Below are 15,085 nucleotides of genomic sequence, written 5' to 3'. Positions count from 1 at the left end.
AAATGAAATAGATTTTACTCATGTAACATCTGCAGTACTGTAGTAGAAGCAGTATTACATGAATCTGTGCATAAATGGACAGTATTTATTTACTTAACTGTTGTTTTGAAACTACCTCCACCATGTGTTTACAGATTATTGAGCACACCAATGTTGTGTTATTCATGCATTGAATGGTTATAATATAGAATTATTTCAGAGCCTATAAATAACTCAGTGAGAGGCAGCCAGGCTAAATTACAGCCTCCAGATGACAAACTAATACAGTTCTAACAAACTAATACACCCAAGAAAAATAATGAGCTCATATTTGACAACATGCAGAAAAGTTAACTGTGTTGTGTAAATATATATAATTTCAGATGTTGTCATGCTGATATTTGCTGTTCTACAGTGTGGTTGATGATGTATTTGCCACATGACATTGCCTTTGGCACTAATCTTATTTATTTTATTGCAGATATTTTAGATGGAGCTCGTCTGTAACTAAACTAAGTAAGTAACTAAATAACTTGTTTCCTTACTCCCTCAAGTTCAGCAGGCTGAACGTCCTCCACAATTAGTACTCAAATAGGTATTGGTACTTCGCATTACACTGCATGTACTAGTTATGCAATTAGGTTGAAAAGGAATTTAGGTACAAACAACATAGAACTGCACTTATTTAGCTGCAATTGTAATTTACTAAACTTTTTTCTAATTTAGTTAGAAATAGCCTCGTCCATCTGTTACACTGAACTTCGCCAATGGAGTCATAGGAGTTGTAAGTGCTGGAAATTTACATTTTCAGTTGTAGCAGTATCTTAAGGTTACTTTGATTGTGCCCTTCTCTGATATTAATACTAATAACATTACTAATAAAACTCATTATATAATCAGCATTCTCAATACTTATGCTGCTACAACTTTTAGCACTGTGACTACTACCAACCCTTCTGTTATGATCACTTTTATGACCATTATCACTATTTAACTTCCTTACAATGCAGCATCCTTCCACCACACAGGCCAGTAGTCAGTATTGTTCATATTTCCTCAGGCTTCAGCACAGACTCCTCTCTCAGTGTGCGCTAGGAGCTGGCTGTTGTGCAGCTGTCCGTTGCCATGCATTGGGCCGGTGTGGGAGGAGGTGGGAGTCACGAGCGTGTCCCCCACCCCCATCCCGCGTGGATTCTGGGCCCAGCCACGGATGGCTCGGGGCCAGAAACACAGCTCCGCTCGCAGGCAGATAAAAAGACGTCCCACAAATCACGGGGGCCCTGGCGGGTGATGGGCAGGGTAGCCCGCTCATTGCGGGAATCAGGTGTAAATTCAGTCATTAGACTGCTTCCAGAAAACAGCATGCATAAATAAAGGGTGGAGGCGCGGAGGGGACGCTGTGGCTGCTGCTCTGTTACTGCTGCCGTTGCAGGTGGCGGTGGCGCGAAGGCCAGGGAGTGGCTGCTCTTTGCTGCCAGATAGATTCATTACTCACTTTCAGACACACACACACACACCGAGACAAGCTTACACACACTTACATCTCTCTTATTCTCACTCCTTTAGTGGCTCAAGAGCAGATCACATCATGTATGACCCAGCTGTATGCTGTCTGCATACAAAACAAAGACATTCTTCTGTTTATAGCTCATTTTTCTTATTAGGCCTTATTATCCACAGTAATGCCAGAGCACAACTGAAGTGTCCATAACTGAAAAGTATATGTATTTTTACTGGTGTACTAACCTACCACCAGATTTACAGTGATGTCAAGATCAAGCTTTACGGTAACATATTTTCTCATGCATATACAAGAGTGTTTTGCCTGAAAATCATAGAGCGGTCAATGAGAAACCAAAGAAAAAATCAATAACAAAATTACAGTACTGTATAACTTACTGTATAATTATTAGTTAATGCAAGAAAATGAAAGATGTTTCTTAAAAAGAAAACATTAAGGATACCCATATCCTTAAGGTGGCTTGGGTATTGGCTACTGATATAAAAACAAGTGTATGGTCCAGTTAATACCTTTAACACAAAAATACTGACAAAAATAACAAAAATGATATATAACAGTAAAAATACTGTTTACTACTGTGCATGTATCAAACATTGGAAGACTTAATACAGCATTTTAAAGCAACTCATATCCAAATGACCAGGTTAGCCACTGGAAGACACTTTACAAAGACACTTATAAAAGTGGCAAATGACCTCTAAAAAAAAAACATCCTAAAAAATGTTTAACTGCAGAATCGAATAGCCTTTAAATAGCAGCCTAGACACTGGATCATTAAAACACAAGGCATGTGCACTGTAGGGCTGTATTATCAATAAAAAATAATAATATAGATATCAGATTGAATTTCTCATTCAGTCTGTGGTCCTCAGGTAGAGGGTTCCATTATTCCTTTTTTTGGGGCACAGACATGTGTTTGTGAGGGTCTGCATACAAATTGTTGCTGTCACGCCAAAACCTTGTATTTCCATTTCATTTCAGTTTTTCACTTTTTGACTCATTACCTGTCAGAAGTTCATGATAAACTGACTTTTGAAAGTTAAGTAATTGTAACTTGTATGTTAGCCCAAACGATTTCTTATAATTACATTATTGCCATGCATAAATTTCATAGGGTGCTAATATAGACCCCTGGGGGACTCCACAAAATATGCTCAAGCAAACAGTTGCCAAATAAAATTGAAAATAGTTTTTGCATTAGGATTAATAACCAAGTCATAAACCCCTATAAGGTTGTCATTTTGGTGATACAAAGTTTTGCGTGACATATGAAACTTATTTGCTGGTAGTAGCTGTACAAAGAGACCAAAGATAATAGATCAGTCAATTAAAGTTAATCATTTTTTATATAAATGAATTAGAAACTAATACATATGTTATGATAGTGAAGAGGTTGAAGTTGTATTCAGACAGCTTTCACAGAACATACTTTTAGTCACAGTTGTCACTGTTAACTTCTCTGCATGTTGTCAAGTCAAAGTTAGACACACAGACAGACAGTGAGATACCTGTGACAGTGTAGGCCATCTCCCCCTGCGTGTGAGTGTGGATGACCCCCACCCCGCTTTGACTGAGGCGATACTCGCGGATGATGCCATTGGGCTTGGTCGGGGCCACCCAGCTGATGTACAGTGTTGTGGGCCCCAGTGCACTGACTGAGGGAGCAGCAAGACCCTCCGGTACCCCCTGGACAGTCACTGCCACCACCTACACACACACACACACACACACACACACACACACACACACACACACACACACACACACACACACACACACACAAAAAGAATTACAGAGCAATTTGCCCTAATGGAGGCTTGGATATCCTACTCTAATAGAATGTCACTAGTGGTTTCAGCTCTTGTCTTTAGGAGTGGCAGACTATTAGGAGAAGGCCGTGAGAGGTGGTTAAGGTGGTTCTTTCTTTCTTTCTGCCCCCCCTCCTTTCCCCTGTTCTCCGGTTGTTTGCAGCCTGGCCCGGGCAGTGGCCTGATGTGCTTTTCGTGAGCCTACCGAGTGTCCGCTGAGATTAAATCAGCATCCTCATTCCCTGCGACAGAGGCGGCTCAGCGGCCCCATGCCCCGCCGGGTAATTGCTCCCCTTGTATTGGGGCCGACAATAATTGCAACTGTTTGGGAGCGACGCTCGCAGGTGTACAAGTTAATCCCCCCACCCCTCAACGGCCCGCCTCACTCCACTTACACCCTCTGTCTCAATTCGGGTACTGTGTACTACATTCTTTCACTTAAGTGGTGGCTGATATAGCAAAAATATACCTGTACAATACCTAAAAGCCCTTCCTCATTCATAAAACTTCCCCTGATCATTACAGTATATGTAGCCCTGTCAAATGACATGTTTGTGTGTTTCTGAACTATCATAAAAAAGTTCAAAAACACATTTGAATACATAACTGTTTGTGATTATCATATTGAGAAAAAGAATAAAAAGTGGCATGTGCAGATGTTTTCGAATGTAACAAAAATAATACAAATAGATTAATGAAATATTTTTAAAATCATCAATGTGGCTTGTGCTAACGTTTACACACACTAAGCATTGCAAAGACATTGCAAAGATTATTAGGCATGTGGCATGCCATCAATTGTGTTCTTCACTGTCACCTAAATGAAATTACCAGGCTACCAAGTTCCCTTACTCTTCAAACCTTGTACTCTTGAACTCTTTGGCCACATTTGTAGAAAAGAAATGAAATTTTATGAAAGGAACACCTTGCCAACTGTGAATCACGGGAGTGGATCTATCATGCTTTGGGGTTGTTTTGCCGCCAAAAAGAGTGTTATTTGGACAAAGGTCACAGCATTTTTTTTTTACATTCATTTTGTAGAAAAAAGTTCATGTGAACTGTGTTCACACAACAAATGTTCTATTACGGAAATACTTAAAAGTAATTAACATATTTTGTGCTAAATATACGTAATAAATTGCCATGCAGGACCGCATTATTAAATAGAGCCTGAATAACAACCATACACCTATCAAGTTCACAATTTTCCACTGAGGGCAAATGTTTATACAATTTTATCTTAATTTCTCAATAGTTCTAGTCCAGCTATCAACAGTATACTATATTCTCCTGCATTCCCGTGTGGACACATGCACATGGAAGCACCAGATTTAAGATGCAGTCAGTTGAGAAGGAAGAGGGTGAGGAAGAATCCCAAACAGGTACTGGATCATCCAGGCCTGTTTGGCCTGGAGCTTTGAGTGAGCATTCTAACTGTGGTGAGGACAGGGCCGTTTCCCCCTCACTTCCACCTCCCCGGCTGTTCCCTCAGCACACCTCGGAGCACAATAATCACCTGATCTAAAATGGGACAGAAGGAGAGCTGGGTTTGTTCTTTCATCTGGCGCGAACAGCAATTACTGGAAGATAACAGTGATGTGGCTTAGATAGAGGCTCCTGAGGAACAACGAGGCTGCTATCAGAAATATCCAGTGGGCTCAGCACTTTGAAACCAGACAGTGGCAGCACGGGAGAATTAATTTCTCTATGAATTTCTTTATGAGTGTTGTGTGGAAGTTTAAGAAACTGAAGAAACAGCTGCAACTGCTACACTAAACTTAAAGGTTCTACAAAGTTTTGAAAAGAGAGCACTGAGCTGATACTGCAATCACAACAAGGCAGTTCTTTTCTTGTGATGAGGCCTGTAATTTTTTTTTAAAATAGCTTCAGAAACACTCTTCAAGAACACAAGTAATTACACACCATGTATTAAAAAACAAACAAAAAAAAGTTTTGGATAAGATGGATACAGTTGCAAGAAATGGTAAGTAAATAATTAACACCCACAATGCAGGCTAGAAAAAGTAAGTGGCCCTTTAAATCGAATAACTTTGCATGCACAGACCTCTATGGGTGAGACCATCTTAATAGGTTCAAAGTCAAACACTAATCATCTTTTTCAACCATTTTTTTTTATTTGTAGCATCAAAAAACGTCTCTTCGGCTTAAGGTTATTGATTGCCGCCCTTATATTCTCCTGGAAAATGTTTTGATACACCTTTGAGGCCCAATCCACACTGCAATGTTATTTTGGGACAGCAATGGCTTCCTTTGTGGTGTCCTTCCATGAGCCCCTTTCTTGTTTAGTGTTTTTTTTCTAATAGTGGACACAAAAACAAAAGTTTCTGCAGTTCTTAAGAGTCTCCAGTAGGTATTTTCCTGTTACACTTGGTTTTCTGACTTGCCCTTTATGCTCTTGGAGTGATCTAACAGGACGCCTAACAGGATCTTTCTTGAGAAAAACAAATATTAGTAACTGGGTTTTGTGTCGTTTTTACTGGGCAAAGCACCCATGACATCCACAGTTTAATCTAATTTCCTTAACTGAAACAGAAGTCAACTTACAATGCAGAAGTTCACTTACTTTTTCTAGCCTGCACTGAGGATGTTTGCTCAAGACTGCTGAGTGATTAGTTTATTTTGATTGCGTAAGTCTAGAATTGTTACCAAGACAATGATTAGAACACATTTAATGGATTAAACTGTAATTTCCATTATTTTTTTTTAATGACATTTTAGAAATGTATTTAAAATGGCTTAGCTTTTGTTATACACACTCACTTTGGTGGAGTCTGTGCAGCCGGCTGAAGTGCAAGCCCTCAGTTGGTATGTATACTCTTGGAAAGGCCGGATGCCTCCAGCATCAGTAAAGCTCTGCTCATTTCCACGGTAACGCTCCTGTCCATCTCGCAGGATCACATAGTGGTTGATCTCACCTAGATTGAGACACACACACACACACACACACACAATCACAAGTTAGAGAGAAAGAGGAAGAAAGATAGGGTTTAATTCCATGTCATCCTTGCTTCTGTACCCATCATTTCTCTCTCTCTCTCTGTTTGTATTTCTCTCTTTCTCTCCAATTGCATTCCTCTTACTCTCTCTCTCCAAGTCAGAGTGAGGAGAAGGCGGAGAACTAAGTTCCTCTGAAATCACAGCAGATTGGGTGGCGAGGTGTCTGATTAAAGAGCAGAATGGAGTTCTAATGAGCAATCAACATGTTTCTTTACATATTAAGTGGTCCAGAAGTTCCCTCAAATGGAGCTTGTTAGTTCTACTTAGCGGCATGTTTATGCGCATGTGAATTTGTGCATTCATAAATTATTCCGCCACGCGATGCAGATTAACTACAGTAACTGTAGTAACTGCGTCTTCAGAGGCGCGCCGCCCGCATCAATCAGTCCACGCCGTACACTGTGTTATTATTACAGGTCAAAAGTCTGTTTCTAGTTTATTGCAGAAATGGGGCTAAATGTACAGAGTCACACTGCAAGCAGAGATTAGCCAAATCAGGCCCAATCAGGAATGTCTTACAGGCAGTTTCTAACACAGCAACAGGGAAGTCTTCTGAATGACAACAACAGCCTTGCTAAAGCTGCTATTACATACGTCTGTGGTCTTAAGTGTTCGTGGTGCTATTTTAGTAATACTTTGCTGGGCCATTTACATAACCATTTCATTAACTCATTAAAGCCTATAAATCCTTTGTATATATTATATTTTTCCACTTCATGAATAATAAATAAAGCACCACATTTCCTAAATGTCTGCATAATTAAATGGTTAAGATGTGATCAGAACTGGACTTCTAAAAGCTGCAATACTGAAAGTTATTACACCAAATAGTTGTAAATACTCTGCCCCAAGCTAAAGACTACAAGGGGACTTCACCTGGACTGTCCAACTTCATTACTGGCCTGCTCCAACTCCACACTCTAACCACACACACCTGCATCTTGTTTCTGGACTCATTATCTTGGCATATACTACTAAATACAAGGGGCAAGATCTTGAGATGCACCTTTTGAAGCACAATCTCTAGAAGATTGAATTGGTACAGAACCTTTGTGAAGTAAAGTGAAGGGAAGGTTGTGTAGAACTATCTATTTAAAAAAATTGTCCCTTCATGGAACAATCAAAAAATGTTTCTTTTTGTGGCCTCGTTCAAAGAAGCTACTGAAGCACCTGTATTTTTAAGAGCTGCTTGAGACTATAATGGAAGACACAATTTACTTAGATTCTCCCATTCATGTTTGGCCTGCTCCAGCTCCACGACTCTATACTCTGACCACACACCTGTAGCTTGCTTCTAGTCTGATTAACTCTGCTATGTCTACTACAATGTCTGAAACAATGTGGGAGGTCTGCCATACTTATCAGCTATTTCTTGCTTTTAGAAACAAAACTCAAGTTCGATATGATCTTAAACCAAACCAATTCTAAACTTTCACACCATTCAGTGTCTTTAAAAACATTAGTTGGCTTAGCAATCCTTAACCACAATAGGAGCTTGGCTGGAGCTACAAGGCAAATGTAGCTGTAAAAAAAGAGTCTGATCTGATACATGACATGTATCTGATCAGTCTGATACATGACATAAAACTAGAGTCCATTTTTGAGGCGTTCTGTAGTTAACTCTGATTACTTTCTTTTCATTTGCTTCCTGTTACAGGTGAAAGTGTACAATTCATTTTGTGCACTGTGCTGGATTTCTCTCTACTGTTAATGTTATATCCGTGTGTTCAACAGACACCCAGGCAGGGCAGCAGAAACAGATTAATCTGCTCTTGTTAAGACTGTAAAATGTCACACAATGTACTTCCTGCTTTACTTTAGGGCTATGCCACACTTTGGTTTGTTTTATGATGACGACTGGCTCTTGTTTATTTACTTATTTAAATTAAATACAGTTTCAGTGTACTGTGATCTGTGAAATACTGTGATCAGCATGCCTATGCTGGTTGACCAGCTTGACCAGCATCACCAAACTGGTCGACCACCATGAACAGAAAGACCAAGCTGGCCGACCAGCATGACCAGTAACGCTTAGCTGCATGGCCAGCATGAAAAAGCATAAACAAGCTGAATGGCCAGCATGACCACCAAGACCAAGCTGGTTAACCAGCTAGCTTACCAACACGTCATATGTTTTTCAGTTGGATAATCAATTTTCAACCACCTTGACCCTCAAAGTCCAACTTAGACCATCCAAATCCAGCTAGCGGTAAATGTTGGTTTTGAGTTGGGTTTTTCAGAAGGGAGAAAGCATTGAGACGCGCATTTGGCGATTCAGGCATGACGAGTGCATAACATGAGAAAACTACATATAAAACCACTGTCTATGTTATTTGATGGGATTTTGCCCACTTAAAAAAGAGACAGTTTAAAGCTATTGGATATTACTTAACAGATCAACCTGTGTTGATTTAGAGATGCAGTAGGGACACTGCTAAATAAAAAAAACTAAATAAACGTTTACTGTTTAATTTAATTCATAAACAGCATGAAAATACAAAAACTGCAAAGGAAAGATAATCTTACCATTGGACTTAGATGGTGGGGACCAGTCCAGTTGGATGATATCATCACGGAGACCCACCCTGCTCCAACGTGGGGGTGGGACTTCTCGGGGTACATCCTCTTTTGTGGTGATGCGGGAAGCAGAGCTAAAGGCACGGCCGTGCCTGTTCCACGCCCCAACTTTGTACTCATAGCTAGTGTAGGGGTCCAAGTCTGTGTCTGAATGTACAAACACATCAGCAGTGGTACTCGTAAACACAGAGGACATGATACACATGAATACATGTGAGCGCGCATACACCATTTGAGTGATACAGTACTGGATTTTGACCATATGTGTTACGAGTCGTTTATGGTGCCACAGGAGAATCGGGAAGCGCCTTCCTCACTAAAACACTAAAACTATAACAAGGCCATGCATTCAAGAGTGGCCGGGGACCACCCTGTTTATTACCGTGTTTTTCTTTATCGGTGCAACAGCAGTTTGTTGTAAATGTGTGTGTGCGCTGTGTGCGCGTTTGGGGAGCTGTGGGTGTAAATCACGGAGATGGGTAATGTGGGATCCAGCATGCTGCTGGAGTTTGGCAGGATGCTTACTTCACAGGCTTCTTCAAGAGCAAAGAACAGTGTGTTTAGCTACAATGTTGGTGGAACTACAGGGAGCTAAGCCTGGTCAACACCTCTAATCACATTAATGCCTCCGTGACTCGTCATTCTGAAACAAAAACAGGCACTGGAACTGCTGCAAATCATGAAATCAATTAGATTATTGGGAGTTCTAAATGATACAACCAAAGTGAAATTATATAAGTAACATTTTCTATGGATGTACTTTGGCACATTCAGGCATTCAGTAAAGGCTTCCTTGTTTCAACACTAATAATGACCCAACTAATCAGTTCACTAACAAGCCGCTTCTGAGTTGAAGTGTGTGTTAGAGCATGAAAACACTAAAATGTGTAGGGTACAGGTCCTCCAGGACCAGAGCTGGAAATCACTGTAATAAAGAACAAAGAGAAGAGCCAAAAAGCATTTCACAAACCACGAGGAAGCCCATCTGTGACTCGGACACACTCAGTAACTGAACTGGATGGCCATATTGTTGGGTCTGGGGAGCTGATCTCTGCACTGCGTTCCTCCGAGCGCACTCAGTGTCACCCGTCTGCGGGGTGCAGGTATGGGGGCGCGGGAAACATCTGGAGGCACGTGGGGCCGCGACAGCTTTAGACGCCTGTGCCCAGATGGCGGCACAGCGCTGACTAGAATCACTCTCCTCACGCCAGCCAACCCCCCTCAACTCCCGCATTAGTCTTGATTAAACAGACGCAACTAACCAAATAAATAACGCCCCCGAAAGAGGAAAATGCACGCTCCCAGAGCCGGCCAATGATGTAAAAGCAGAACCTGATGCTGCATAGAAGTACAGTGGTGGTCCTGCTATAGAAAATGTCCCTGAGTTTGGAAGCATGGCAATTCAGTATGATGTGTAATGATAATACATTTGATAGTCTCCAACAGGGCTGGTTTGTAGTCTTTTACCCTTTAAATAACCCTGACTGTTACACGCCTTGAAAAGTGTCCAATGCTATTCAAATATAATTAAAATCTGATTTTTAAGAAAGCGTTTATTATAGAAAACATGAGAAATGAATGCCAGGTCGACTTAAAGGGGCAAACTAGCTCCTTTACAAATTTCTCAACTCAACTGATTGCCTTGTAAATAAGGCACAATACAGGACAGCCAATGATAAGTGTGGTCACAAGACATTGGCAACCAGAGTCAGAGAGAGCATAATGGTCTGTATTCTCTCTGGGTGAGCAGGTGGCGCTACTTCCCCACATCAGTTTTAAGCGAAGTGGCAGTACCAAATTGATTAAAATTATATATATATATATATATATATATATATATATATATATATATATATGTATATGTATATATATATATATATATATATATATATATATAGATATATATAGATATATATATACACAGTATATATATATATATATAATTCCGCATCTCAGGTGAATTATTTCTTCTACCTCCTTCATTTATTCACTGCTAATTGCCAATTCTAAATAAATAAATAAAAAACTGAACACATATTTATATATGGGTATAATCAGATACACAATAAACTTAAGGAGACCTTACTTTAATTACATGTATCATTTTAGGGGAAATAAAAGTAGCATTTTACAGTATTTTACATTTTTACCATATTCAGGCATGTTTTGATGTATTTAATATGAAATGTTATATTATTTGGCAAATTGTTCTTAGCTTTTACCTGTAAAAATATATCTGTTTGCCATCCCGCTGTAAACAAGCTCCTCAGCAGTTGGGCAGAGCTGGCCATCGTTTGTAGCAGAGGATGCGATTGGTGCTTCAGGAGAGCTGGTCGTAGTGGGAGTGGCTAAGGCTGTACCTGGCTCACCTGGCACCCAGGTACAGATGAACAGAGTTGGGTTAAAATCACACAAGCCACAGTACGCTCCCCAAGCAGCAGATACAGGACAGACGGCGCTGGGACGGCACTTTTCCTAAAGGGCGCACACACAAACACACACACAAACATACACCACACATGCTCATTAGTGACAACAGTCATCAGATAACTGTTGGGTGTCAAACTACCCCAGCCTGCGGGTGTGTGCAAAGCCCTATGCCTCAATGAATAGAGCGAATGCCCCTTAATGACATAATTACAAGTTAATGACCGCCACCCCGGTTTGCTTTTCTTCACACTCTCTCTCTGGCTGGCGAACTCAAGCTGGGTGCAGTATGTGCCTGTGTTACAGCGAGCAAATCTGATTAATGAAGTGTGAGTGCGAGCTCCCGCTTCCTGACGAGATGAGCACATACATCACGCCTCTCCGTCTCATATTTCTCACCTTAGCTTCACAATGTGGCAACTTAAAGCCGTACTTTAGCCCAAGGATGCGTATGAGGCTAACAATGAAGAAAGGCCAGTTAGCTCACTTGTCATTCTTCAAATGTACCTGGTCAGTAAAGACATGGTTGGTGTCCCAAATCTGCTTCTTTACCTTTGCACTGGAGATACTTATGAGGCTAATGTAGCTGACAAGTAACAGAATATTATACCCACCAATTATCACTGTGTGAAGTGCTTGCCTGAATCAACACAGACGTGCCTCAAACTGTGTTGAGTTACTCAAGTGAACTTCAAGTAGTTTCTGACACTGTATGATACTGTTATCTACACAAATCTAAGCCTAAAAGAAAAGAAAATGTTTTCTATGTAATGTAATTCATTATGGACGTCAATAAATTAATTAAAACATATGTACACCAAACATAAACATTATGGGGGCATAATATTTTATGAACGTGGGGGAGCAAACTTAGATAATATAAATTAGAATTTCAAAATAATAAATATACTATTTCACAAAATAAAAGACTGAAACTTACTTTTTTACAAAAATGTAAAAAATCCAAAAACAAACAACCCCCCCCGCCACTAAAGTCACTATTTTTGCCAAAGTCTAAGTGTCAAAATGTGATAATTTTTTTTAATTGCATCATTATTTTTGAAAAACATGGTCAGAATTTTTTAAAATACATAATTGTTTAGACAATTAAGTCCTTAAGCAAACAAAATTAATCTTTATTTTGAGAAATTAAGTCAAAATCACAAGAAAAAAAGATTAGATTAGTGAGTTTTTCTGTTTGTTTTGGGTGACAAAAAAATAAGTAAGACTACTTTGCCAAAGGTAACAAACACATTATTTGCATTAATAAAACAGCAAACGCTTAGGCTTGCTTCCTTTGTGCTGAAATGCATTTCAGAATTTGCTCTATTGCGTAGATTCTATTTTCTATGGTAAAAATGATTTTAATCGCCCTCCGTTTGATCTTTGTGAACTTTCAAAGGCAACATGGACTTGTTCGACAACTCACTGCCATCTCTACAACCACAACCAACCACAACCACGCCAAGTGAATTAGTATTGTCCAAGCAATCCAAAAATCAAAAGGATCCATTTGTCCCTTAAATTCATCAGGTGCTGCATCTCTAAAAGCTACTTAAGATGTTGGGATGGAAAATTTTGGAAATACGTTATGGCTTCCCAGTACATGAAACACCTTCAGTCATTTCTTCATGTTTCATCCCAGAGCCCTGATAGGATTCCACCTGACACTACCAAAAACAACTGCACACTACAGCAGCCAGATGGAGCTGGAGCCAGATGGTTCAAGATGGTTCAAAGATAAGATTGTCCCAAAAGAAATATGTTGCTAAGAACAAGAAACCATCCTGCATAGTGCCCATTAGTTTTCATTCACTGTTAGCCATGATGACATTAGTATCACATGTTATCACTGATATTTCTCTGTTTGACCGATGATTCAGCACAGATAACAATACTTTGCTTTTCATGAGTGCTGGAAAACTACATTCTAACCACCTGCTTAATATTGTGCAAGTGTCACACTAGTAACACATTAACTTCATATACTGACTTTTTACTTGCTGACTAATATCTCACACCCCACCAGTGGCAGATAAGATTATGTGTGAAGAAACCCAGAGTAAGGGTGTGGTTTACCTGAATGAGGACACCTTGCGGGGCCCTATCGGCACACACAGTCTCCTGCAGGTCAAAGCCCACTCCATTACAGCACTCCTCATCCTGCTGAATCAGCTCCGTCCAGCAGCACTTCTGAGCCGCCGTCTTGTTGTCCAGCACATGCACCTTGTGCTCCAGTTCCGGGCCGCGACAGCACAAAGAGGTGGATGTGTTGATGTAGCGTTCTCCACAGCAAGCCATTCCTACACATCACACACATAAAAGAAGTATATTATATTATGATCCAAAATACACTATAAATCATGTTATTTGACCTGTTCACTGCAGCCACAAAGTCCATTATATATGGTTTAGTCTCAGTGTTAATATACAGCGAACTCCGGACTCAAGTTCCTCTTCACTCCAAGTAATGCTTAAGTTATCAAGCATCAGTTCATTATTTATTTAGTGAATTTATACCTAGCTAGAAAGCTAGTGAAATCTGTTCTGATGATTTAAAATACGCTTGTTTTTTAGGTTTATGAAAGTATTTAAGTTATGAAACAAATCCAGCATTAGTTCTTTCCATGAAGAGGATTCTGACTGTACAGCATAACATAGTGGAGGATAACTTACCTCTGTACAGGCAGGAGCATTCTGTAAACATTATATAACTGAACAAACTTTCTTCTTCTTTATCATCCTGTTATTATTATTATAATAATATTAGTAGTAGTAGTAGCAGTATTAGTGGTCGTAGCTGTAGTAGTAGTCATGGCCATAGTACCAGCAGAAGCAGTACTAATAGTAGTAGTAGTATTAGCGGTAATAGCAGGTGATGGTAGTACAAGGAGCAGCAGTAACAGCAGTAGTAGAAGTGGTGGTGGTGGTGGTGGTAGTAGTAGCAGAGGTAGCAGTAGTAGAAGTAGTATTAGTAATAGCATTAGCTGCTGTAGTAGTAGCAGCAGCAATGGCAGTAGTTGTAAGAGTAGTAGTAGTAGTAGAAGCAGTGGTGATATAAGTAGTAGTCATAGCAGTAGCAACAGTAGTAGCAATTGCAGTGGCAGCAGTAGTAGCAGTGGCAGTAGTAATAGTACCAGTAGTTGCAATAATAGTGGCAGTAGTACATATATAAGATACAGCAGTAACAGTGGTTATAGTAGTAGAAGTGGCAGCAGCAGAGGTAGAAGTAGTAATAGTAGTAATAGATCTAGCAGTAGCAGCTGTAGTAGCAGCCCCAGCAGTAGTAGTAGAAGTAGCAGCACCAGCAGAAGTAGTAGTAGAAGGAGCAGCACCTGCAGTGGTAGTGGCAGTAGTAGTAGAAATATAAGAGAAAGCAGTAACAGTAGTTGTAGTAGCAGAAGTGATGTAAGTAATAGAGCTAGCAGTACCAGCTGTAGTAGTCCCTTTTCGAGCAGCAGTAGTAGCAGCTCCAGCAGCAGTAGTAGTAGCAGCCCCAGCAACAGTAGTGGTAGTAGAAGCAGCACCAGCAGTCGTAGTTGTAGTAGTAGTAGTAGTAGTAATAGTAGAAGGAGCAGCACCAGCAGAAATAATAATAGTAGTAGTAGTAGTAGAAGGAGCAGTACCAGCAGTAGTAGTGGCAGTAGTAGTAGTAATAGGCAGCAGTAACAGTAGTTGTAGTAGTAAAAGCAGCAGAAGCAGAAGTAGTAATGTAAGTAATCAAGCTAGCAGTACCAGCTGTAGTAGCCGTAGT

At 40.1% G+C, this 15,085-nt stretch overlaps 1 protein-coding gene across 1 annotated transcript in view; it reads right to left on the bottom strand.

Annotated features, from left to right (window-relative positions):
• The window catches only part of ush2a (Usher syndrome 2A (autosomal recessive, mild)), a 303,135-nt gene that overhangs the window by 66,646 nt on the left and 221,404 nt on the right, over window positions 1-15,085 (bottom strand). The window contains exons 50-54 of the mRNA XM_072689926.1: window positions 13,411-13,634; window positions 11,127-11,379; window positions 8,854-9,051; window positions 6,091-6,245; window positions 3,010-3,208 (exon numbers count right to left, since the gene is read on the bottom strand). Coding sequence (XP_072546027.1) covers window positions 3,010-3,208; window positions 6,091-6,245; window positions 8,854-9,051; window positions 11,127-11,379; window positions 13,411-13,634 — 1,029 coding nt within the window. The remainder of the gene's footprint in view (window positions 1-3,009; window positions 3,209-6,090; window positions 6,246-8,853; window positions 9,052-11,126; window positions 11,380-13,410; window positions 13,635-15,085) is intronic.

The sequence above is a fragment of the Salminus brasiliensis genome, chromosome 10 (assembly GCF_030463535.1).
Source record: "Salminus brasiliensis chromosome 10, fSalBra1.hap2, whole genome shotgun sequence".
Lineage (NCBI taxonomy): Eukaryota > Metazoa > Chordata > Actinopteri > Characiformes > Bryconidae > Salminus > Salminus brasiliensis.
This window is presented reverse-complemented; position numbering and strand designations above follow the sequence as displayed.